The 25,779-nt window shown below is 46.0% G+C and overlaps 1 protein-coding gene across 2 annotated transcripts in view; it reads left to right on the plus strand.

Annotated features, from left to right (window-relative positions):
• Positions 1–701: 701 nt before the first annotated feature.
• The window catches only part of PSAT1 (phosphoserine aminotransferase 1), a 47,621-nt gene continuing 22,543 nt past the window's right edge, over positions 702–25,779 (plus strand). Inside the window, exons 1-4 of one of the 2 annotated variants that reach the window (XM_068236748.1) lie at positions 702–901; positions 5,562–5,622; positions 7,288–7,357; positions 8,540–8,745. In XM_068236748.1, coding sequence (XP_068092849.1) covers positions 845–901; positions 5,562–5,622; positions 7,288–7,357; positions 8,540–8,745 — 394 coding nt within the window. In that variant the 5' untranslated portion in view covers positions 702–844. The remainder of the gene's footprint in view (positions 902–5,561; positions 5,623–7,287; positions 7,358–8,539; positions 8,746–25,779) is intronic. The other variant, XM_068236758.1, reaches the window with a different exon arrangement.

Raw genomic sequence — 25,779 nt, forward strand, 5'->3', positions numbered from 1 at the left:
ATTATTTACAACCAATCCGATCAGAATTTCTGATCGCTCGAACGATTTTTCGCTAGAAATTGGACCGTTAGTGGCCAGCATATCTTGCCCATAATATGACTCCGGTCCCTGCCAATCTCTCACACAAGTGTACAAGCAGCACTACTGGAGTCTAGGGACTGTCAAAAACTTTTCAACCTGTGTAATGTTGTATCTAGCTGACTGTGCCCATGCAGTCATTACAACAATCGTGAAAAAGCAGATTATTTTTCTACTGACCCTGCAGGCAAGGCAAGCCTCTGCTCTGCATCATTCGGTGTCGATTTACCAGCTTGTCTGCCCTGTAATTCTCTAGCTTCCCTCTTTCCCTCTAGCTAGTCCGCGCCTGCACTAGTGAAAATCCTAATGACACTGATTCTCCATGAGATGAGTGAGTCAGTCAGCCAGCCGTGAGATAAATCGCAGCTGTAGCTGCAAGTAGCACCAGGTTCCCAGGCGGCATAACAGGTTGATGCACGCACAGGGCAAGCTGCCTGCCAGACTCGCAATGCTTTCAGGTGAAGAGTCAGCCCCGCCCCCTCCACATGGAGCTTTGTTGCTGGATGGTGCAATCTCTTTTCTGCCTTGCATCGCTACAGAACGATCACGCGCTGAGCTCGTGGACAGTCAGCCAATCGCAGCCGGGCACTGCAAATCACCATGTGAAACCCACCAATGGGAAGAGGCGCATCTGCCTAATATTTACTGAAGCAGAGATGCAGAGCTTTGAAATGTGCTGCTGAAGCTGAGAGAGCTGAGATCTCACTTGCTGCACTGTAAAATATTACTTACCTACCACCTACCTGCCTATCTACTTGCTGCACTTATGGACATGCCACAAGTACTCAACTTCGGGGCTGGACCTGCGAAACTGCCCGCTTCGGTGAGCTTTGCTTTATTATTATTATTATTATTATTTCTTCCCACTACTTATAGATCCACCGTCTGCCATAGAGTGATAACTATCTGATGCCAGTTTAGTAACTGTGGGAATAGAAAATCCACTTGCTGGTGTTACTTGTAGCCTACAGTGATCGTATTTGAGTGCTATTGATATTCAGAAATACATGTACAAATATAGCAGCATTAACCAATCAGATTCACCCTTCATCAGGCTGAGGCAGGCAAGGCACTGAAAGGTGATTTTTGATTGGTTACTGTACATTGCACCACTTAGTCATCATGTTTTTCTTAGTTACACTGTAAGCAGCCATATAGGAAAGTAATATAATTGTAAGACGTTTCAGGAAAGTCCTAAAACAGATCATTTGGATGGGTTTTTTGATTGATGTAAACTGCCTTGCAAATGATCATTCTAAGGACATATGACAGTGTGATGTAGTTGGATTTTTTTCAGCCCTCTATGTTATTATAATTGATTTTAACAGCTGTGTTTTTGTGCCCCACTGGCAGGTGCAATATGTACTGTGGGATAGATTAACAGTATAATAAGAAGAATTATTTACAATCTGTAAATAAATATATAAAGACAGTTTTATGTTTGCCTTTTCTGGTTCTGTGCATCCCTATGTACAGTTGAATGAACTCCTGTCATACATTGACAGTACATGGGGTGGTTACCTCATGCTGCTACAGTCAGCCTTCCATGCTCATAGAATTTTTACAATGAAAAAATATGCTTTTTATGATAAAACGGCACTGGTGTTTGGCACACCATAAGGCTGAATACAGGATTACACAAGTTATTCTTGAATTTTTATTGTGCCAGCAATTATGATTATTATATAAACATGCAAGACCGAGTTGCCCCAGATCCCAAAGTATTACATTATTCTCTGGAGGAGAAAAACACATTGTTCACTGCTCTCATAAATTTAACCCAGGGGCGTAGCAATAGGAGGTGCAGAGGTAGCGACCGCATCGGGGCCCTTGGGCCAGAGGGGCCCTGAAGGGTCCATCCTCTATCACAGTATTAGCTCTCTATTGGCCCTGTGCTGGTAATAATCACTTCTATAGATGCTTTGAATAGTAGTAATCCCTAACACACTATTCCCCATCCCCTCCTTGCACCTCTGACACTGTTGATGTCCTTGACAGGTTTTGGTGCACCGTATAAATTGTTATGTATAGAGTGCTTGGGGGGGCTCCATATAAAACTTGCACTAGGTCCCATAGCTCCTTAGCTAAGCCACTGATTTAACCCAATGGAGTTGTTGCGTTGCTCTAACTATAATCTGTGTCTCTGGTTGCCGTCTGCTTTGCCTGTCACATGAATACCAGTCTGCATTGCCTGTCACATGAGTACCGAGGAGAATATGCAGAATTACTAGCTGCACCACAATTATTAACACAAATCAGATGAATGTAAGCCCTTCTTTGCCTCTTAGGCTCTTAGCTTTTCTTTTTATCAGAAAATTGGTTTGGGTAACTGCTTCACATCTGTGATATCCCCCTGTTCTGTAGGCTCCTCTCTGCAGTAAAATGCTGCGTGTGTTTCTGTGTTATGTAACTATCTGTTTGGGTAGTTGCTTCACGTCTGTGATATCCCCCTGGTCTATAGGCTTCTCTCTGCAGTAAAATGCCATGTGCGTTTCTGTGTTACGCAACAGCAAGCTGTGAATTGTCAGCAGTAGGATTACTAGAGATTAATTTGGTTCATTAGTCAAGGAAATGAGACCATCAGAGCAGTTCTAGTGGAATGATCCCAGGAATGCATCTTTTCATCCTAGAGAGAAATGGACCAGACAATGCTGTCTTGTTCTGTGCTGCAGACAGAGGAGACTCAATACAGAGAGAGATTGCATCAGCTGTCATCCTCTGACCAATCAGAGGTGGAGCATAGACTGGGGGTGTGGCTGCCTTGGCACTTTCCCATCCTGGCTTACAATGCCTTTTGCTCCGTCAGCTTTTGTTTCCAAGCCTTCCTTATAAGCTGAATATGGTTTAGAAAGATTATTCAAATTCACAATAAATATCTAGTAAAGCTTTTGCTAATTGCAAGTGAAAAGAGTATGCTGAAGGCCATCATCGTTTGTTCACTCCCTAAACTGATAGTAATATTACAGTCACTGCAAATTTCCACTGAATATTACTGTATTCATTTTATTGATTTATAACGCGCTACCATATTCCATGTATAGTCGCAGGCACATAAACAGAATTAAAATTTATTCCAGAGAACTGCTCAGGCAGAACATCTACTAGATATTATCTTAATTTTAGCTTACCGTATTTATAAATGTTCCACACCTTTACATGTTTTAGTAAGAGAGTGATTGCTTTGGACATATTTATACACACTGTAAGAAATACTTAGTATTATTGATTTATAAAGCACCAACATATTCTGTTGCGCTGTACCAAGTAAGAAACAAACATGGGGTACAAAGTAATACAGACAATGGTAAACACCAATATACAAAATACAGAGTTGGTACAAGATACAGAATCGCTACAAAATACAGAATTGGTAATTACAGTGACAAAATTAATATGAATAAATGTGTAACAAATTCCTAGACACAAAAGGGTGAGAGAGCCCTGTCTCCGCAAGCTTACAATGTAAAGGAATGGGGGGGGGGGGGGGGTTAAGAGGTGGGGTAAATACTGACAATTTATCCAGGATTTAAAGTATACCTGAGATGGGGAAATAAGAAGATTTTATACTTACTCGGGGCTTCCTCGAACTCCATGAGCACAGAGGGGCTGCGCATGCGCAGAAGAGCCAACCGGCGCGACTGAGCCAACTTATCAAGAATGATACCAGGCGAATGGAGGCATTCGGGAGGACGGTGAGGGATGCATCGGTGCTCATGGGCCTGAAGGAAGCCCTGGCTAAGAATACATTATTTTTATTTGCCCATCTCAGGCTTACTTTAAAGCACAACTCTTAATCTAAATTAACCACAGTTGGTTAGTGAGCAGAGCACCCTTGAAACATTGCTTCTACGGCAAAAAAAATCCTGTTTTATGAATTTGCCTACATGACCTAAAGCAGCCCACGCTGTGGCCACACTTTTATCACTGCTCCCCCTTCCATAGCAACAGAATGTGTTGTTAAGCCTCATACACATGAGGCACCGTTGTAGCTGTTGCCAGCACACAGGAGACATGTGCGCAACAGCTCGGCGACAGCTGTCTACACGACAGGCAGAGACGCAGCGGAAGCTGTCGCCGAAGGGTCTGCTACCCCCCACCAGAAGCTCCCTTTTGGCTGTGGGTAGCTGTCGCTAGTCCGCACATACACACGCCGTACGCGTGGCGGACTAGCGACGGTTGCTGCGACAGCTGTTGCCGGCGATTGGCCAAGTCAATCGCCTGGCGACAGCTCTGAGTAGCGACAGTTCGTGACGCGTGCCTCATACACACAGAGAACCTGTCGCTGCAACATGCGTGTGCCACGTGTTTGTGGCGACAGTTGTGCCCCGTGTGTATGAGCCATTAGTCTATAGGAGCAACATATACAGTATGTACACGACTTGATCTCAAATTGTTGCCAGAAGGATTGAGCCCCAATCCCTACAGGCAACAGTAAGTGTGTGTGTGCGCGTGTGAGCACCTTTAGGGCCCTTTTACACTTAATGCATTGCGTCATGTTGCGTCCCATTTGCCAAAATGGGATGTCACACAACTCAATGCAAAGCATTAAAGGGGGACTTCAGCCTAAACAAACATACTGTCATTAAGTTACATTAGTTATGTTAATTAAAATAGATAGGTAATATAATCTCTTACCCACCCTGTTTTAAAAGAACAGGTAAATGTTTGTGATTTCATGGGGGCAGCCATCTTTTTGGTTGAAAGGAGGTGACAGGGAGCATGAGACACAGTTCCAACTGTCCTGCGTCCTCCTGATCACCCCTCCCAGCTGCGCGCGCTTCAACTCTCAAATTCAAAATAAAAAATAAAAAAATTGCAGAAACAGCAGAGGGAAAAAAACAACACCAGAAATCCCATCTTGCTTTGCACAGCATCAGGGGAAAAATGCCAGGGCAGTTTTCTTCTGTGCAGCTAAAAATGAGGCTTGGGTAAGAAAAACAAAAGTTCTGATGCTGTGAAAGTGTTAGGGCCCGTTTCCACTTGCGTGGAAACTGGGCCGAATCCGCAGAGTTTCCCCGCAGGTAAATCGCGCGGGGAAACTCTGCCCATGGGAGTAATGGAGCCGCCGGCCGATTCCCTTGCGCTAGCGATTCGGCCGGCTTTTCCAACCGACTCTGTGCGAATCCCATAGCCGTGCATGGTGGCTCATGGGATTCGTCTGCATAACTGTGGATCCGGAAGTGCCGCCACGCGTCTCGCAGACGCGTGCGGCTGCAGTGGAAATGGGCCCTTAAAGAAACACCAAGCCTTTTCAGTGCTGCTGAGTAGATTTTTAGTCTGGAGGTTCACTTTAAGTGTAAAAGCACGCTCAAAGTCTGGGATTTTTTTGACAAGGTCTACACACTCTCCATAGGACTAGAACATTTGGGTATCTGGAGTTCGGATTGAAATCTACAGATGACCTTATAGAAGCAAATAAAAATAAGTGGAATTTATGTGTCATCTTGCATAACTTACATTGCTTATTGTTTTGCTACTTAAAGGTCTTGCTGGAAGCCCAGAAAGAAATGCTCAACTACAAAGGTCTTGGCATCAGTGTTCTTGGTATGTTTAACACTACTATATGAAAGTTATATGAAATAGATTCAGGAGTGCATTCCTCTAGTCTTCGGTAACCAATACTAGTTAACTTCCAACAGGAAACTGAAAGTCACTTTTTCAAACCTTGTTCACCACACCCGCAAAGGAACAACTTTGCCAGCAGATGAATGTATAAATTTGGTGTATTGGTGCTCAACAGTTAAAAATTCTTCACACAATTTTCAAGATCAGATGCAGCAGTTCACATCCCTTGTGGTATCTGTAGTCCGCCACTTACCTGACTCCACAGTAACTTCTCACAGCAAACACTGTCAAGTAGACCTAAAAAAATAGGGGGAGAAAAGTGCATTAGTGCGTTATCCTTTATCATTTGGCTTTACATACACCACACCACCAGTGCATCTCTGTGCAGCACAGTGCTGCGTGAATGTGTGCAACCCACACCTACACCAGCATTAAAATGATATGATATTGCAGACCAACATACAGACGAGAACATCATGCATCTATGTGGTCACTTTCAACCTCAGGGCCCTCTCGAACACTGGCAATCCAGCGCAGTAGACTTGGGTGCAGCCGGCGCCACCGTAGACTATAATAGGAAATACGGCTATAGCGGTGCACAGCTAGTAACTTCAGCGTCGTCAGAAGACGGAGCTGAAGTTACTTTTAAAACACTGTAATTACATCATTCTCCACCATCCACGTAGACCTGGAGGGGGAATAGTTATTAACGTCGCCGGGAACTTGTGCAGAAGCAGGATAAGCCATACCAGCTGTATTCTGTGCCCAAGTCTCCCGGCGGCAAATCCTCTCGTACTCGGGCCCTCCCTCTTATCAACATGCAACGTTCCTATGGACTCAAATGATCTGCTGATAGAGTAAATCCATTTTATTCTATATAAAACACATACAATTGCACTTACAATCTCTACAGTAAAAAGCGTTTTGTAAAAAAAATCAATAGTACTTCCACAATCCAGTAGGTCTCTGCATCACCACCTCTCTAGCTCCGCCCAATGTGTCTCAACTTGAGTTTCGTCAGGGGCTCAGAGACAGGTGGTATGGGGAGACATTATATAGCAGGCTTTTGATTATTCAATTGTGTACCTGTGTGGAGGGGCTTGCCATGCCCAGCGCTGTAACCCCACCTACCTGCTGTCTCATAGGTCTGTCGCAACAAAGTGCTCCACTGCCTTCATGCCTATTCATCAACCTGGCCCTGTTCTGACCAATCCGGTGGCTCTGCATATTTCCTTTCTGCCTCAGCAAGTCTCCGCCCCTATCTAGCTATAGCCCAATTAGTTTCTATTTGCTGATTTTTAACCCCCAATATTCACTGACCTTGGTTGCATAAATTGGCATTCACGACTACCCAAGTCAGCTTATAATTAAAACCCTCACAATAAAGGTGCTTATTCCAAAGCCATCATTAATGTTACTATACACCACTTTCCTTTCCTATACAAAATGCATAGTGTGCATAGTATGATTTGAGGATTATTCTAAATGGCATATTGATGATTTTGCAATCGATCTGAAATACATAATGATGACCACAACCCTTTCCTATCTAAAATGTACAGTATGCATAGTAATGACTATATGAAACTTGGTGAGGCAGCACTAATACTGGTCTCCTTATGTGTGTTTATTATTTCCAAACAGAAATGAGCCACAGATCGTCTGATTTCACCAAGATATTGAATACCACAGAAGTCTGCCTTCGAGAGCTGCTGTAAGTCATTTCATATGTGAAAAAAACAAAAAATGTTTGATGTATAAATACAATAAATAAATAAATAAATAACACATATTAAATTGATCTTGTAGAAGATAATCTAAACAGATAGTCTGAATACTGTGTGGTTTTGCCTAGTAAATCAATGGTCTCTTCTGGGCCTGGTAGAAACCTAGGTTGAAAGCTCCAACTGTAGCCCTGCCTTTACAATGTACATTGTCTAGCCTCAACATTGGCATGTGTGTAATTTCAGTGGGGTTGTGCCTACATTCCATACTTGAATTCACGATACCTCTCTTAGTTAAAGGACCACTTGAGCAAAAAAAGTAAGCAGGTAAAATCGGACAGAACCGACAGGTTTTGGACTAGACCATCTCCTCAAAGGGGATTCTCAAGGTTTTCATTGTTTTAATAAGCATTTCCTTTATGGCAGTTTAACTGCCAAAATAGTAAGATACCAGCCAGCCTTCCTACTCACTGGCACACTATTTTGTCAGTTAGACTTTGTAACTGCTGTTCAGGAAATGCTTTTGAAATCAAAACCCTGAGCCTTCCCCATGAAGAGATAGACTAGTCCAAAACCTGTTGGTTCTGTCAGATTTTAACTGCCTACTTTTTTGCTGGAGTGGTCCTTTAAAGAGGAACTCCAGTGAAAATAATGTAATAAAAAAAGTGCTTCATTTTTACAGTAATTATGTATAAATGATTTAGTCAGTGTTTGCCCATTGTAAAATAATTTTAATCCCTGATTTACATTCTGACATTTATCACATGGTGACATTTGAACTGTTGGCAGGTGATGTAGCTGCTGCATGTTTTTTTTGGCAGTTCGAAACAGCTGTAAACACAAGCTATTTCCCATAATGCAGCAAGGTTCCCAGACAGGAAACTGCCAGGAGTATGTACTCGAGAGTTTCTTGTGGCAAGGGTTTCACCACAATATTAGTCATACAGTGTCCCCTGATGGTCTGTTTGTGAAAAGGAATAGATTTCTCATGTAAAAAAGGGGGTATCAGCTACTGATTGGGATAAAGTTCAATTCTTGGTCGGAGTTTCTCTTTAAGTTGGCAGTGCTTCTAAGGGTGCATACTGTGCAGCGTTACTGCCTGTTTATATTACAGGAATGCACATTTACATTAAATGCTATGTGATTATTTATTTATTTATTTATTTCAACAGGAATATTCCAGAGAATTACAAAGTGCTATTTCTGCAAGGTGGTGGAAGCGGACAGTTTAGCGCTATTCCACTTAATCTGATTGGTTTAAAAGAAGCAAGATGTGCGGACTATGTAGTTACTGGTGCCTGGTCAGCAAAAGCTGCCAAGGAAGCGGAGAAATATGGAAAAGTGAATATTGTCCATCCAAAACTTTCAAGTTACACAGGTAAATAAAGCTCCTCTACTTGTAATGTTACAGCCCTTTTCAAATTTTAAAATGACCTATAAGTGGGAAAAAAGTAGAGCGTTACTTACTTGGGGCTTCTTTGAGCCACCAACCACAGACTATCAGTTCCCGCTGTGTCCTTGCGGTCACCTCAGTTGTGCTGCTGTCCCACAGCTAAAGTCCGCGACGCAGTTGTAAGTTTCAGGAACTGCGCATGTGCAGAACGTTGTCAGCCATGGGAGTTTGATTGAGGAGACGTGGGAGCCAGGACAGTGCATGATGTGACAGTGGCACAAGGGAGCAGGCCAGGAGGATTCCAAGGGACCTGATAGACTGCAGGGAGCTGGGAGATTCCCCAGGTAAGTAAAAATCTATTTATTTCCCACACTTAAAGAGAGTCTTTACTGTCCGATTTGTACAATGAAAAACATACCAATTGAGTCACTATGATCTTCTGAATCCCTCTTTGCCGTTTCCGATGCTCCCTGCTGCGATCCTGGCTTTTAATCGCCAGTTGTAGGCAGTGTTTACAAAGAAAAAACATGGCCACTAACCAGGAAGTGATGTTTGTGTGTGTGTATATGTATATATATATGTATATATATTGTGACAAAGTCGATACCCAGGAGGTAATCGATTTGTCCCAGGTTGTGTTGGATGGGAGGTACATTCCACCTGAGATCAGACGCTACATCCAGTAGCAGCTCCGGAAGAAAAGGTTTTGGCTGTCTGTCACATGGACAGAGGTTAAAAACCTTACTTGGGTCCGGAGCTGACCAGATGCAGAGTGGGCGGGCGCATCTGGTCGCCAGATCCTGGGTGGATCGATTGCTCTGTGTATGTGGGCTTCTGCTGGAGAAGGCTCACACAGGGTTAACAGAGCAGCTTTGAAAGGCTGGAGTAGGAGGAGAGAGAGAGGGTGTGACCAGCAAGGTCTGAGAGTCTGCTGGGAAAGACTTCAGGTTTGCTTTCAGGAAGCTAGTTTGCTCTGGAGAGAAAGTGCAGGCTGCACGTGGAGTTTGGGGTATTCCTGATATTGAAAGCTGAATGTAAGCTGCTGGCCTGGACTGGCCGTTTTGTTTTTCATTTGAACTGTACTTTACAAACTGCCAAAAGACTGCTGTTTAAGAAGCCTGCTGTCCAATAAACTCTGGTTTGTTTTGGAAATGACACCTGTCTGTGCTGCTATCTCCCGCTGAGTACTCACCATTTGCAGCTGATCCCTCACAATTGGTGCTCGGATGCGGGCAACTTAGCATGCCTACAGCGACAGTGTGTTTGGCGCAAGATTTAAAAGTTTGAACAGCAGCATGGATGAAATGGTGAAGCAGCTGGTGTTGGCGAATGCGGCCTTGCAACAGGCTAATGCTGAGCAGCGGAAAACGAACACAGCCCTGCAACAACATACAGAGGCAGTACAGCAGCAAGCGGTGGCCCTGTGTGAGAGTCTGGCTGCAGCTGCGGAGGCCGATCGTCAGACTGCTGAGGCTGACAGGAAAGCAGTGAGTGAGTTGGTGCAACAACTTGTGGCTCGGAACCAAGAGGGACAGCTGCTTGTACCTGGCAGTGGAGGCACCATCCGCGCAAGCCACTTCTTGCAGAAGCTGACTCCTCATGATGACGTCGAGGCGTTCCTCCATACCTTTGAGAGGACAGCGGAGAGGGAAGCCTGGCCTAAAACGCAATGGGCAGGATTGGTAGCGCCATTCCTGACTGGGGATGCTCAAAAGGCCTACTTCGACCTTGCCCTAGAGGATGCTAAAGACTACGACAAGCTGAAGGAGGAGATTCTGCGTAGACTTGGTGTCACCCCGGCTGTGCGAGCCCAGCGAGTTCACCAGTGGTCCTATTCAGCCGGATGCTCTCCAAGGTCCCAGATGCACGATCTAATCCACTTGGTAAAGAAGTGGTTGGAACCTGAGAAGTTAACAGCTCCGGAGGTCGTAGAAAGAGTTACCATTGACCGCTTCTTGCGCTCCCTACCGCCGGCTTTGCGAAGGTGGGTGAGTCATGCAGATCCACAGTCAGCTGATGAACTCATTGCGCTGCTGGAACGTTATCTGGCTGCAGAGGACTCTTTGGCTTGGGCCACAGGACAGCGCTCAGCTACCCGGAGACTGGCAGCACCCCAGGGAACTAGTAAGACAAAAGCTGACTTTGTGGGGGGTGTGGTCAGTGAGCCAAGCTCTGCAGGCCGAGGTCGACCAGGCACAATGGTAAGAAGTCGATCCCCGGTACAATGTTGGCAATGTAAAGAGTGGGGACATATTGCTGCTAACTGTCCTCAGGCAGTTGAACCCATGGAGTGCGATTACACTCGTCGCAGGTCCTTGTTTGCGCGACCTGTGTATATCGCAAGCTGTGACTCTCATCTGGCGGTGGTTAAAATTGCTGGAAAAACTGTCCAGGCTCTCTTAGACTCTGGTAGCTTGGTGACCCTGGTGCATTCCAGTTTAGTGGACCCGGCCTGGCTGGGGAATCGTCGGGTCACAGTACAATGTGTTCATGGGGACTCTAAACAATACCCCACCACCCTTCTCGCCATTGAAACAAACTGTGGACCTGCCACTCAGGAAATAGTGGTGAGCCCGAACTTGGCACATAGTGTCATTCTGGGGAGGGACTTTCCACTGTTCTGGAACTTGTGGGAAGGGGATAACTGTGGAGGCTCAAGAGAGCTGGAATCTAAAAATAATACAGACATTGATGGTAATGAAATGTTTTCTCCCTTGAAGGTGTTTGCTGGGGACTCTGAGTTATCCCCGGAGACCTCTGAGGGCTCGGTCCTACCAGAGCTGGAGGTTTCTCGGGATAACTTTGGGACAGCCCAGCTAAGGGATCCTACGCTGGCAAAAGCGTGGGAAAATGTCAAGGTGTTGAACGGTGAACCCCAAGTGGTCGGGGCTGAGAAAGCATTTCCTCATTTGGCGGTACAATCAGACTTGCTGTACCAGGTTTGTAAAATTCAGGGTGAGGTTGTGGAACAACTCGTGGTCCCCAAGTCATATCGCACAATGGTCCTAGACCTAGCACACAAACATGCCCTGGGGGGACATTTGGGTACCGAAAAAACTAGGGACCGAGTCCTGCAGCGATTCTTTTGGCCTAGGGTACATGTAGATGTAAAAGCTTACTGTGAATCCTGTCCCGAATGCCAAAGATGTGCTCCGGCTCCCCATTTTCGAAGTCCGCTCATCCCCTTGCCCATTATCGAAGTTCCCTTCGAAAGCATAGCCATGGACCTAGTGGGGCCATTGGTTCGATCAGCGCGCGGTCACCAATACATTCTGGTGGTAGTGGACTATGCCACTCGCTACCCAGAAGCGGTTCCCCTGAGAAATACGTAGTCTAAAGTGATTGCACGTGAGTTGTTCCACATGTTCACCAGAGTAGGTTTGCCAAAGGAGATTTTGACAGACCAGGGTACCCCATTTATGTCTAAATTGATGAAAGAAGTGTGTAAACTGATGAAGATCGATCAGATTCGTACTTCAGTGTACCACCCTCAAACGGACGGGCTTGTGGAAAGATTCAACAAAACCTTAAAAAATATGTTAAAGAAAGTAGTGGACAAGGATGGCAAAGATTGGGATTGCCTTTTGCCCTACTTAATGTTTGCAATTCGGGAGGTCCCTCAGTCTTCCACAGGTTTTTCGCCGTTTGAGTTGTTGTATGGGCGATGCCCACGGGGAATCCTGGATATAGCCAAAGAAACCTGGGAGCAAGAGGCCACCCCCTACAGAAGTATTGTTGAACATGTGTCTGGTATGCAAGATAGGATTGCAGCAGTGATGCCTTTAGTCAGAGAGCATTTGCAACATGCCCAGGAGGCGCAGTCTCGTGTTTATAATAAGTCAGCAAAGGTGCAAGCTTTCAGTCCTGGGGACCGGGTCCTGGTGTTGGTTCCCACGGTTGAAAGCAAGTTTTTGGCTAAGTGGCAAGGACCATATGAGATTATTGAAAAGGTCGGGGAGGTGAATTACTGAGTTTACCAACCTGGCCGGAGGAAGCCAGAACAGATATACCATGTGAATTTACTGAAACCCTGGAAAGAGAGGGTGGCCCTTGCAGCTTCCCAGGTTACTCAAGAATCCACCAAGGGTGGAATAGAGCTGATACAGGTGGCTGAGGCGCTGTCTGTTTCACAGAAACGAGAGGTCCGAGAGTTCCTCTTACGGAATCGAGAGGTGTTCTCGGAACTTCCGGGTTGTACCCAAGTCATCAGGCATGATGTTGTGACTGAGCCCCATGTACAGGTCCGCCTTAAACCTTATAGAATACCTGAAGCTCGCAGACAGGCCATAGCAGGGGAAGTAGAAAGAATGCTGGAACTGGGGGTTATTGAGGAGTCCAACAGCGAATGGAATAGCCCCATAGTTCTAGTTCCGAAGCCTGACGGATCCATTCGTTTCTGTAATGACTTCAGAAAATTGAATGAGGTGTCAAAATTTGATGCCTACTCTATGCCAAGGGTAGATGAGTTAGTCGAAAGGCTGGGCCCCGCAAGATATGTCACCACCTTAGATCTGACCCGGGGATATTGGCAGGTGCCCTTATCTGAATCAGCCAAGGAGAAGACAGCCTTCTCGACTCCCCAAGGGCTGTTTCAGTATGTCAGGATGCCGTTTGGGTTGCAAGGGGCCCCAGCCACCTTTCAAAGGATGATGGACAAGATCCTCAGGCCGCATCAGCGGTATGCTGCAGCTTATTTGGACGACGTGGTCGTCTTTAGTACAGATTGGGAAAGCCACCTTCCGAAAGTCCAGGCGGTCCTGGATGCCATTAGAAAGGCGGGGCTGACAGCGAACCCCAAGAAGTGTGCAGTAGGGTTGGAGGAGGCTCGTTACCTGGGGTACACAATTGGGAGAGGTCTGATTAAGCCCCAAGTGCAGAAAGTGGAGGCCATAAGGGACTGGCCTAGGCCTACCACGAAAAAGCAGGTCAGGACCTTCTTAGGTTTGGTGGGCTATTATAGGAGGTTCATTCCAAATTTTGCCACTTTGGCCACTCCCATTACAAACCTCACAAAAGGGAAAAGTTCCTCCATGGGTGCATGGGGACAGGAGGCTGAAGAAGCCTTTCAAGGTCTTAAGGAGGCATTGTGCAGGGGTCCAGCCTTGATCACGCCTGATTTTAAAAAAGAGTTTCTGGTACAGACAGATGCTTCAGCTGTGGGGTTAGGAGCAGTCCTATCCCAAATCGTCAATGGAGAGGAGCACCCAGTTGTGTATCTGAGTCGAAGGCTGGCCGCAGCCGAAGAAAGATATAGTATCGTGGAGCGGGAGTGTCTGGCCATCAAGTGGGCACTCGAGGCTCTGCGGTACTATCTCTTGGGCCGTCGCTTTCGCCTCATTACCGACCATGCTCCTCTCACATGGATGTCTCAAAACAAAGAGAAAAATGCAAGGGTAACGCGCTGGTTTCTGGCATTACAGCCCTTTAATTTTTCTGTGAAGCACAGAGCTGGAAGACTGCATGGCAATGCAGATGCTCTATCAAGGGCATTCTGTCTTGCCGCAGACTGTGTCCGATCCCACGGGATCGAACAGAGGGGGGGAGTATGTGACAAAGTCGATACCCAGGAGGTAATCGAATTGTCCCAAGTTGTGTTGGATGGGAGGTACATTGCACCTGGGATCAGACGCTACATCCAGTAGCAGCTCCGGAAGAAAAGGTTTTGGCTGTCTGTCACATGGACAGAGGTTAAAAACCTTACTTGGGTCCGGAGCTGACCAGATGCAGAGTGGGCGGGCACATCTGGTCGCCAGATCCTGGGTGGATCGATTGCTCTGTGTATGTGGGCTTCTGCTGGAGAAGGCTCACACAGGGTTAACAGAGCAGCTTTGAAAGGCTGGAGTAGGAGGAGAGAGAGAGGGTGTGACCAGCAAGGTCTGAGAGTCTGCTGGGAAAGACTTCACCTTTGCTTTCAGGAAGCTAGTTTGCTCTGGAGAGAAAGTGCAGGCTGCACGTGGAGTTTGGGGTATTCCTGATATTGAAAGCTGAATGTAAGCTGCTGGCCTGGACTGGCCGTTTTCTTTTTCATTTGAACTGTACTTTACAAACTGCCAAAAGACTGCTGTTTAAGAAGCCTGCTGTCCAATAAACTCTGGTTTGTTTTGGAAACTACACCTGTCTGTGCTGCTATCTCCCGCCATTTGCAGCTGATCCCTCACTATATATATATATATATATATATATATATATATATATATATATATATATATATATATATATATATATATATATATATATATATATATATATATATATATATATATATGAAAATTAATACTTAGCTATCGGAAATTTTCCTTTCCTGGTGCAATTCCATGGCAGCATACTATGGGTTTGGCTCCGCCCCCCAAACCCCATTGGACAACATAACTATAAGTGTTTGCCGTGATAGCTAGCCCACCATTCTTGTAACTATCAACCTCCCCGATCTTGGGTGGGACCGTTTGCTGCCATGGAATTGCACCAGGAAAGGAAAATTTCCGATAGGTAAGTATTAATTTTCCTATTTCCCTGGTGCTTCCATGGCAGCATACTATGGGATTTAACTAGCCAATAAATGGAATCAAACAGGGAGGGAATGCCAACACTATTTATTTAACAGTATGAGCGGCAGAAATTATTGAACGACCGACATCCGCCGTAGTAAGAGAACATGGATCAATTTTATAATGATCCACAAAGGTGTTACTGGAAGACCATCCCGCAGCCTTGCATATTGCCGATAAGGAAACTCCAGCGAAGGACGCCCAAGAAGAAGCGATTCCACGAGTAGAGTGGGCCGAAGTATTATCAGGATGAAGAAGCCCCTTAGACCTATAAGCATCCGATATAATTTTCCTTATCCAGGAAGCAATAGTTCTTGCCGATACTTCGAATCCTCTTCTATATCCTCTCGGAGCCACAAGTAAGCGGTCTGTTTTTCTAAATGGTTGCGTCAAGGTTAGATACCTCTTAAGTAAAGAGACCATATCAAGAGGATGAGGCTTTAGCGAATCTTTGTCATCAAACATGGCTGGGAGAGATAATTCACTGTCCAGATGGAATACTGACACCACTTTTGGAAGAAACTCCATTATTGGCCTTAGAATGACCCGATCCTCATACAGTACCAGGTATGGATCTTTGCAACCTAAAGCATGTAATTCCGACACTCTCTTTGTAGAAGTGATAGCCAACAAAAAGGCCAGCTTGTTCGTCAAGTTTATTAATGAACATTGCTCCAACGGATAGAAGGGAGTAGAGCTTAGGAAATCCAGGACAATCGGCAAATCCCACTTAGGATAAATATTCCTTCTGGGCGGTCTCATTTTCAGGGTAGCTTTCATAAACTGCTGTACTAATGGATTCAGGGACCACCTTTCCCCTGAAAGTGAGGATAATGCTGTAACATGAACCTTAATAGTGTTATAACTAAGGCCTAGGTCTAACCCGGCTTGAAGAAAGTCTAGGACATTAGAAACTGCAGCTGATTGAGGGTCAAAATCGTTTCTGGATGCAAAGTCCACAAATTTAGACCAAACCTTGTTGTACACTGTATAGGTGGTGGTTTTTCTTGCCTTTAGAAGTGTATTTACTACTGCCTCGGAACACCCTACTTCTGCAAACCTTTGCCTCTCAATATCCAAGCCGCTAGATGTAGCTTGTGCGGAGCTGGATGGAAAATCTCTCCCTGGCACAGAAGTTTTGGAGAGGTCTGTAGGAACTGAGGTCTGGATTGTGCAAACTGCAACAGGAGTGGGAACCAGACCCTCTTGGGCCAGTATGGCAGAATTGCAATAACAGTTTATGGTTCCATCATTAACTTCCGGAGGAACCTGAATATCAGCGGAACTGGTGGAAATGCGTAAAGCAGGATTGGTGGCCAGTTCTGGGCTAAGGCATCCACTGCTAGTGCTTTTGGAGAGGGCGTTCTCGAGTAAAAAAGAGGAAGCTTGTGATTGCGACTTGAAGCAAAGAGGTCTATGTTCGGCATCCCCCATTTCCGCGTAAGTTCCAGGAAGGCTTCCTGACTCAAAGACCACTCGTTGTTGTCCAAGGTTGTTCTTGACAACGAGTCCGCTTTTTTGTTGAGCTTGCCTGGAATATGAACCGCTTTCAGAAGAAGGAGATTCTCCTCCGCCCAGCTGAACAGGAGAGCAGCTTCTTGAGACAATACTTGACTGTGAGTTCCTCCCTGATTCTGGATGTAGGCCACTGTGGTGGAATTGTCCGACCTTAAGCAAACCGCCTGATTGCGGAGAAGAGGAGCCATTGCTTCTAGAGCCAACCGTGCTGCCCGTAACTCTAACAGATTTGAACTGCTCATAAAAGGACGACATGGCCACTGAGCCTGGACTACTTGGTCTTGACACCATGCTCCCCAACCGAATAGGCTGGCATCCGTCGTGACGTATATCCAAGACACTGGCAGGAGAGAGAAACCCCTCTGAAGATGAAGTTCCTCGCACCACCAGAGAAGGGAGTCCTTCATGGCTGGAAGTATACATATCCTCTGCTGGAGATCTGTCTTGTCCCATTGGCGTAAAAAAGGAAGTTGGAAGCCCCTTATGTGCCAGTGTGCCCATCTGACCATGGGTATGGTTGCTGATAATGTTCCTAGCAGCTGTAGACATTCCCTTGCTGATAAGTGAGGGAATTTGAAAGCTTTCAGAACACACTGGAAAATCACCGGAATTTTTCCTTCGGAAGGGACACTGTATTGTTGATGGTATCGAACCGTGCACCCAGGTAGGTCATTGATCTGGAAGGATCTAACTGGCTTTTCTGGTGGTTGACCACCCAACCCAGATCTTGTAATAGATTCAAACATCTCCTTACTTGTTCTTGAAGGTGAATCTGGGAGCCTGATAGGATTAGTATATCGTCCAAGTAGTGGAAGATACGAATTCCCTCTTGTCTTAATAGAGCTATTGCGGTCTGCAGCACCTTCGAGAAAGTTCTGGGCGAGGTGGAAAGGCCGAACGGTAGTGCTGTGAATTGTAGATGTTTGTCCTGGAGGACGAATCTCAAGTAGAGCTGAAATGTTGGATGAATCGGGATATGGAAGTATGCGTCCTTCAGGTCTATAGACGCCATATATATAGTCAGCTATCACTCGCCGTGTAGATCCCTTCAGAATGTTTAAAATGTCTTTCTCAACCGCTTCTTTTTGCCTTCTGTTCCTGAAAATCCACATGTCACTTCATCCTCCCACTGTCAGCAACACCATACAGATTGCTCCCTCTCTGCTATCGTCTCCCCTTTTCTCTAGCCACGAACTATTCCTATTTCTGTGCTCACACTACCCCTCCTCTGCTCTCACTAAACCTAACTTGCATACACACAAGTCCCACCCCCACATCTCTCTGCTCTGCCTACTACTCCTTCTGGCTTCTGGGGACATATCACCGAACCCAGGGCCCACTCCTAGACCTCACACTGCTCAGACTACAACCAGGGCTGTGGAGTCGGTCCAAAAATCCACCGACTCCGACTCCTCAGTTTAGGATTCCACCGACTCCGACTCCACGACTCCGACTCCTCTAATTTGCATATTACAATTATGTTGATTAAAAGTATGTAACATGAAATTCGTCTCTTAACTGCCAACGCTTAGGAATTTTACAAGACAACTGAAGTGAGAAGGATATGTAGACTACTATATTTATTCCCTTTAGACTAAAACTAGTCCTTGGTAAGAGTACTTGTAAAAGGTACAAACCGGAACAAAGAACATCTATCAGGCCCTAGGCAATGTAAGTGTGGTTGCATGTAAGAATGATGTGCAGGTACTCTGCAGGGGAATGAGGAGATTGTAAACAGACAACACCTCTGTGTTCAATGTGCACAGCATTCTCAGTGGATTCCCTGCAGCTCTGTGGGGAGTGCATATGTAGAGTATACTACTACTGTGTAACAAAGTAAACCTGAGACAGATGAAATTAAAGTTTTATACATACCTGGGGCTTCCTCCAGCTGCCTTCAGGATAATCAGTCCCTCGTTGTCCTCCTCCACCACCTGGATCTTCTGCTATGAGTCCAGGTACTTGAGCCAGTCAGGCGTAGTGCGCATGCACACACTCCGCCGCCAGGAGCATACTACACCTTTGCAGCACTATTGCGCAGGTGCAGAATGTTCCTGGCTGTGGGAGCGGCATGCGGCCGGACAGCGCTGACTGGCTGAATTACCAGGACTCATAGCAGAAGATCCGGGTGGTGGAGGACAGTGAGGGACTGATTAGCCTGAAGGGGGCTGGAGGAAGCCCCAGGTATGTATAAAAGTTTACTTTTCATCCGTCTCAGTTACCCTTTAATTTGTAGTCACCAAACCAAATTTTAATAACATATCAAATTATTTGATTTCATCAGCAAAGGGAGTGCATACACTTGCATAAATCAGCATCAATGCAGAATTATTTCCATCTCGTTGACCATCTCTATTAGTGACACGGCTACACATCAGGCTTTATTCTTACAGCATAGATGTTATTTAGTATATATAAGAGATTCCTGTGTACACATCATATATACAGTCACAATCAGATATGTATATCTGACCTTAACCACTTCACAACTGAGGGGTTTTCCCCTTAAAAACCAGAGCATTTTTCACTCCTCCCAGGCAGTCTTCATTCATTTATTTATTAGGCAATATGATTGGTTATTGGGGACTGGGGTCCCTAAAACCAATCATTGGACTGTGGAGCTGGTGTGCACGTGCGCGCGCGGCGCGGGGGCGCGCGATCGCGCGCTGCACCTTTGTTTACAACTGTTGTTATGAATGAAGACTGCCTCAAGCAGAGGCAGTCTCCATTCATTTGTTTGTCATGTGGTATGATTGGTTATTGGGGACTGGGGTCCCCAATAACCAATCATTGGACTGCAGGGGCTGTGCGGGTGGGTGTGTGCACGCGCGATCGCGTGATCGCGCGCACACGGACACAATAACAATGTGCCGGCGGTTTGTTATGAAGACTGCTTCTCTTTGAAGCAGCCTTCATACATCAATCGGGGACTCTAATTGGATTTAGGAACACTTGTTCCTAATGTCCAATTAGTCAACTGCTGTGCGGGCTGGCTAGAGTGTGCGAGCGTGTTGCCCCGCCCACTCCCGGCATGTAAACAGAAACATACGCCTTTCTCCGTCCCTGGGGGTGAAGCAGTGCGCAGAGGGACGGAGAAATTTAGCACTGCGGAGGTAAAGTGGTTAAAAATACGGGGACTGCTTTATTGAAGCAGCACAAGTAACTAATTTTGATTGGTTTATTTCATTTTTGTGGACTAAGCACAGCTATTACTGTATATATACATTATTTTTAATGACTATTATCTGAGAAATAGAACATTTTATCATATTTTCTATTTTAATTACAGTTACAAATTCATTAGGAGTCGGAGTCGGTGCATTTTTTCCCGACTCCGACTCCAGGCACCCAAAATTGCCCGACTCCACGACTCCGACTCCACGACTCCGACTCCACAGCCCTGACTACAACTCATTCCACCAATAACAAACCTCACCACCTCCCCTCCCAGAACACCTACAATCTTATTGACATCCCCCTTCTTCCCAGCTCTCCCCTCCCCATATCTGGGGCTCTATGGAACTCCCGCTCCGTTTGTAATAAACTGGCCTTTACTCATGACATGTTTATCTCCAACACTTTCACCTTCCTGGGGCGCACTGAAACATGGATAACTCCATCAGACACGGTGTCTCCAGCTGCTCTATCATATGGTGGTCTAAAATTTAGTCATGCCCCTAGACCTGGTCACAAACATGGAGGGGGGGGGTGGGGATCCTCCTCTCTGAACACTGTTCCTTTAAGCCACTCACACCACTGCCCGCACTCTCATCCTTTGAAGTTCATGCTGTCCGTCTCTACTCTCCATACCACATTCAGATTGCTATTATCTACCGCCCGCCCGGTCCAGCCTCTACTTTCATTGATCACTTTTCAGCATGGCTTCTCCAGTTCCTCTCCACTGATATACCCTCTATCATCATTGGAGATTTTAATATACCCATCGATACTAATTGCCCTACTGTCACCAAACTGCTCTCTCTCACCTCCTCGTTTGACCTCGCCCAATGGTCCTCCACTTCCACCCACAAAGACAGCCACACTCTTGACCTTGTCTTTACCCGCCTCTGTTCTATTTCAAGCTTTCATAACACTCCGCTTCCCCTCTCAGACCACAACCTTCTTACCTTCTCAATCAATTCTTCTCTACCGTCAACTCCTCCAACACTACACCATACAGTCACGCGCAGGAATTACCGCAACCTGGATGTGAATTCCCTGACTGAGGCCTTGCAACCTCTAAGTACCCTGTCTTCCTACACTGACCCTGAGGCAGCATCCAGTTACTTATTTAATGTAGTCTCCTCTGCCATGGATTCAGCCGTTCCACTCACCACCACCCGCCCCCACCAAACTAACCGGCAGCCCTGGCTCACTGAACAAATCAAACAGCTGAAAAGGCACTCCAGGGTGGCCGAAAGATGCTGGAGAAAAAGCGCTGCTGTAGAAGACTTCAATCACTATAAACAAACTATGCAGGAGCTCAGGGATGCCCTCACTTCTGCTAAGCAGTCTTATTTCTCCTCGCTCATTTCCTCACAGTCCCACAACCCAAAACAATTGTTCAATACCTTTAACTCCCTACTTCGTCCCCCACCTCCTCCCCCTACCACATGTCTGTCAGCCGACAACTTTGCATCATACTTTACAAGCAAGATTGATGCAATACGTAATAGCTTCAACGCGCAACCATTTTTACCAGCACAGCCGTCACCTATAAATTCCTTCTGTCCGCCTGCACCCTCACCCACCACTAACTGCCTTCCCCCCGCTCCACAAGACCAGTCTCCCACTCTAACATCTTTCACCACACTAACTGAACAGTGTCTTTCCTCACTAATCTCCAAAGCGCATCTCACTACCTGTGCCCTGGACCCCATTCCCTCTCATCTAATCCCCCAGCTTTCCTCCTCCTTTAATCCCGCTCTAACAACTCTATTCAACCTTTCTATCTCCACTGGCACTTTTCCTTCCTTATTCAAACAAGCTATCATCACACCACTAATCAAAAAACCCTCTCTTGATCCAACTTCTCTATCCAACTACCGTCCTGTCTCGCTCCTCCCCTTTGCTTCTAAACTGCTGGAACGTCACATCCATTCAGAATTGTCTGCCTTTCTCTCTACCAACTCCTTACTTGACCCCTTTCAATCTGGATTCCGCACACACCATTCCACTGAAACTGCCCTCACGAAAGTTGCTAATGACCTACTGGTAGCTAAATCCAAAGGCCAGTTCTCCATTCTAATACTCCTTGACCTTTCCTCTGCCTTTGACACGGTTGATCATGCTCTGCTTCTGCAGACACTGTCATCTTTAGGAATCAAGGGACAAGCACATTCCTGGATCTCCTCTTATCTCTCTGGATGCTCTTACACTGTCTCCTTCTCTAACACCAAGTCCTCTCCACACCCACTGTCTGTTGGTGTACCTCAAGGCTCTGTTCTTGGGCCACTTCTTTTCTCAATCTACACCCGTGGCCTGGGACAACTAATTAACTCTTTTGGCTTCCAGTATCACCTCTATGCGGATGACACCCAAATCTATCTCTCAGCTCCTGACCTGTCCTCACTACTATCCAGAGTCCCCGACTGTCTACGTGCCATTTCTGCATTCATGTCCTCCCGCTTCCTCAAACTCAACATGACTAAAACGGAAATTGTGATTTTTCCACCATTGCTATCTACACCCCCACCAATTGCAACCATAACGGTAGACAACACCCCAATAACCTCAACCACTAAGGCCCGCTGCTTGGGGGTTATACTTGACTCAGAGCTCTCCTTTAAACCTCACATTGCCTCATTAACCACCACCTGCTATTTCCAGCTCAAAAATATATTCCGTATCCGTCCCTTCCTCACACAAGAGGCCACCAAAATGCTTGTTCATGCCTTAATCATCTCCCGCCTAGACTACTGCAACACCCTGCTCTGTGGCCTACCAAAAAACAGGCTAGCTCCTCTCCAATCCCTTCTAAATGCAGCGGCCCGCCTCATTCACCTTTCCACACGCTCTTCCGATGCAGCCCCACTGTGCCGTTCTCTCCACTGGTTACCCATTACCCAGAGGATCCAGTTCAAACTCCTGACTCTAACATACAAAGCCCTCCACGAGTTGTCTCCTCCATACATCTCCTCACTAATCTCAAGATATTGTCCCTCCCGCAACCTTCGCTCCTCCCAAGAAATTCTCCTGGCCTCTAAGCTGATCACCTCCTCTCATGCTCGCATCCAGGACTTTACACGAGCATCAGCCCTTATCTGGAACTCTCTTCCACAGCCTGTACGTCATGCTCCAAACCTGGACATCTTCAAACGCACTCTTAAAACACACCTTTTCAGACAAGCTTATAACATTCTATAGCCCTTTATTTACTTATTTGTCACAATGTAATCAGAGGCAAAGAATCACTGCCTCATCCATCCTCCACCCCCTTACCTAGTGTGTCCCCCACTACCCATTAGATTGTAAGCTCGCAAGGGCAGGGTCATCCTCCTAATGTTTACTGTCTTTGTAACAATATTTGTGCTGCTTGGAACTCTGCTGTATATTTGTTAGTTGTATCTATGTTCCCCTTGTCGTCTTATTGTGCTTTGTAAAGCGCTGCGGAATATGTTGGCGCTATATAAATAAAAAAAAAAATTAATAATAATAATCGTTGGGCTGAACACAGAGAATGATGGATTGAAGGGACTCCATCTTGAAACGAGGCAGATGAATGTGCTTGTTCAGTTTCTTCAAATCTATCATAGGACGCCAATCTCCTGACTTCTTTGATACTAAAAATAGAGGCGAGTAGACGCCCTTGCCTCTTTGTGAGATGGGAACTTCCCGCACAGCATTCTGTAAGACTAACTGCTTGACGTAGCGTATGAGGCATAGTCTCTTCTCCTTCGAAGACGGGAGTCTTGTCGGAATGTATATGTCCTCTGGAGGTGTTCTGAACTCCCATTTGTGACCTTTCGAAATGGTCGACAAGACCCAAGGATCTGAAACCCTGTCCGCCCACACTCGAGCGTAGAAACTGAGTCTCGCTCCAACAGGCGGAGTGTGGGGGCGGACAAGGCCTCAAAAGGACTTCCCCTGGGACTGTCGAGTAGAGGTGGTGGATTTAATTTTCTTTGATAAGGCACTTTGGGCTCCTTGCCATCTTCGCTGATACTCTTTACCAGGTCTATACGATTTAATACTATTGAACTTCTGGAAAGGAGGCTTCTGGCCAAAACGCTGTTTTCTCACTTTCCTATCTTGAAGAATGTCTCCGGATTTACCACCCGTTTTTCTTGCTATAGCCGCATCAAGCTTTTCGCCGAACAGGGCTGAACCATTAAACGGAATCTTGACCCATGTCTGTTTGGAGGTAGAGTCAGCACTCCAAGGCTTCAGCCAGAGAGCTCTCCTGGCCGTTACCGAAGTTAACATCGCTCTTGAAGAAGCTCGTACTCCGTCTATGGCTGCCTCGCCCACGAAATCTGAAGCAATCTTTAAGTCCTCCAGGCCAGAGACGATCTGCTCCATATCTGCTCCCGCTTTAACTGCATCTTCGATATTATTAATCCAAACCTTCATGGCTCTTGATAACGAAGTAAGCGCTATAGAGGTTCTGCAAGCAGCCCCCGCTGCCACATAAAACTTTCTTAAGTCACCTTCCATCTTACGATCCAGAGTATCTATAAACGACACGGAGTCCTCTGACGGCAAGGTGACGTGCTTCGCTAGACTTGCCACCGAGGCATCCACCGTAGGAGCATTCTGGAGAGATCTTAATTCCTCTTCCTTTAACGGATACAGCTTTGCCCATCTGTTTGTAAAGGATGATTTATTCTCCACTTTTGACCATTCCTCTTCTATCACCCCTTTAATTTCCTTCATAAGGGGAAAAGAAGTGCTTGATTTTGATAGATAAGATAATATTTTGGTACCTCTGGGGTGGAATCGTCTAGGTCTTCCCATTGAAGAGCCTCTTTTATAGCCGCAACCAGCGGTTGTACTAGCGAAAATTGGAAGTTGATCTGCTCTTCTGGCTCTGAGTTCGAATCCTGTGATTGATCCATGTTTAAAGAGACATTGTGTTGAGCAGCCGCGGCTATTGGAACTTGCGTAACTTCCAGATGAGTAGTGGTTTCCTGTGACGGGCCCGGAACTGGTGCTTGCGTTGCTAACTCTTCCCTTACCGCCTGTTTAATAAGTCGTAACACTGTAGAAGAATCTTCAGCGGTATTTACTGACTGTTCATCAAAGCATTGTTCGCAGACAATCTTCCCCGGAATTGCTTTCTTCCCGCACATCCAACAATCAGACTTTTGCGGCCTAGTTGGCGAGGAAAGACGCGGAGGCGTCGGTGAACGTCTTCTCGACCTTGACCTCGATCTTGATCTGTACCGTGAAGCAGATTTGTCTCGACGAGATTCAGTTCTAGATCTTCTGGTCTCATCCTTCCGTGAAGATTTAGGATGTTTCGACGAGGTTTGAGATCGATATTTGTCTTTCTTAGGTCTAGAGGGGCTGAAAGGAATACTAATTAGTATTCTAGAGCCAAGACCCTCCTTTTTTTTTCTCGTTTTTTCAAAATGTACAGCCATACCTGTAAGCTTCCTGCTGATCCCTTGTTCGACCCATGTTAGGAAAGCTCAATCTGCAGATAAAGGAAGAGAGAAAGAATAAGGATAATTATACAAAAAAGACTAGAGAGAAAGAAAGAATGGGGATTCCGTTCTAAATAAACATCTGAATACCTAATCAAATGTATATCTGTGTAAATATACTCCACAGGTATTCCCCAGAGGGTAGTCAGCTTCTCTCCTCACAGCTCTGACAGGAGCTTCAGAAAAAAGCACCTGTCAGGCTGAAAACGGCAGCTTAAATAGATAGGCATCTCCTGAGCATGCCCAGAGAGAGATGCCCCAAACAAAGATGGCCGCCGCTACGGAGAGAAAGGGCAAAGAGGAGGGAT

This window comes from Hyperolius riggenbachi, chromosome 1 (assembly GCF_040937935.1).
Source record: "Hyperolius riggenbachi isolate aHypRig1 chromosome 1, aHypRig1.pri, whole genome shotgun sequence".
Lineage (NCBI taxonomy): Eukaryota > Metazoa > Chordata > Amphibia > Anura > Hyperoliidae > Hyperolius > Hyperolius riggenbachi.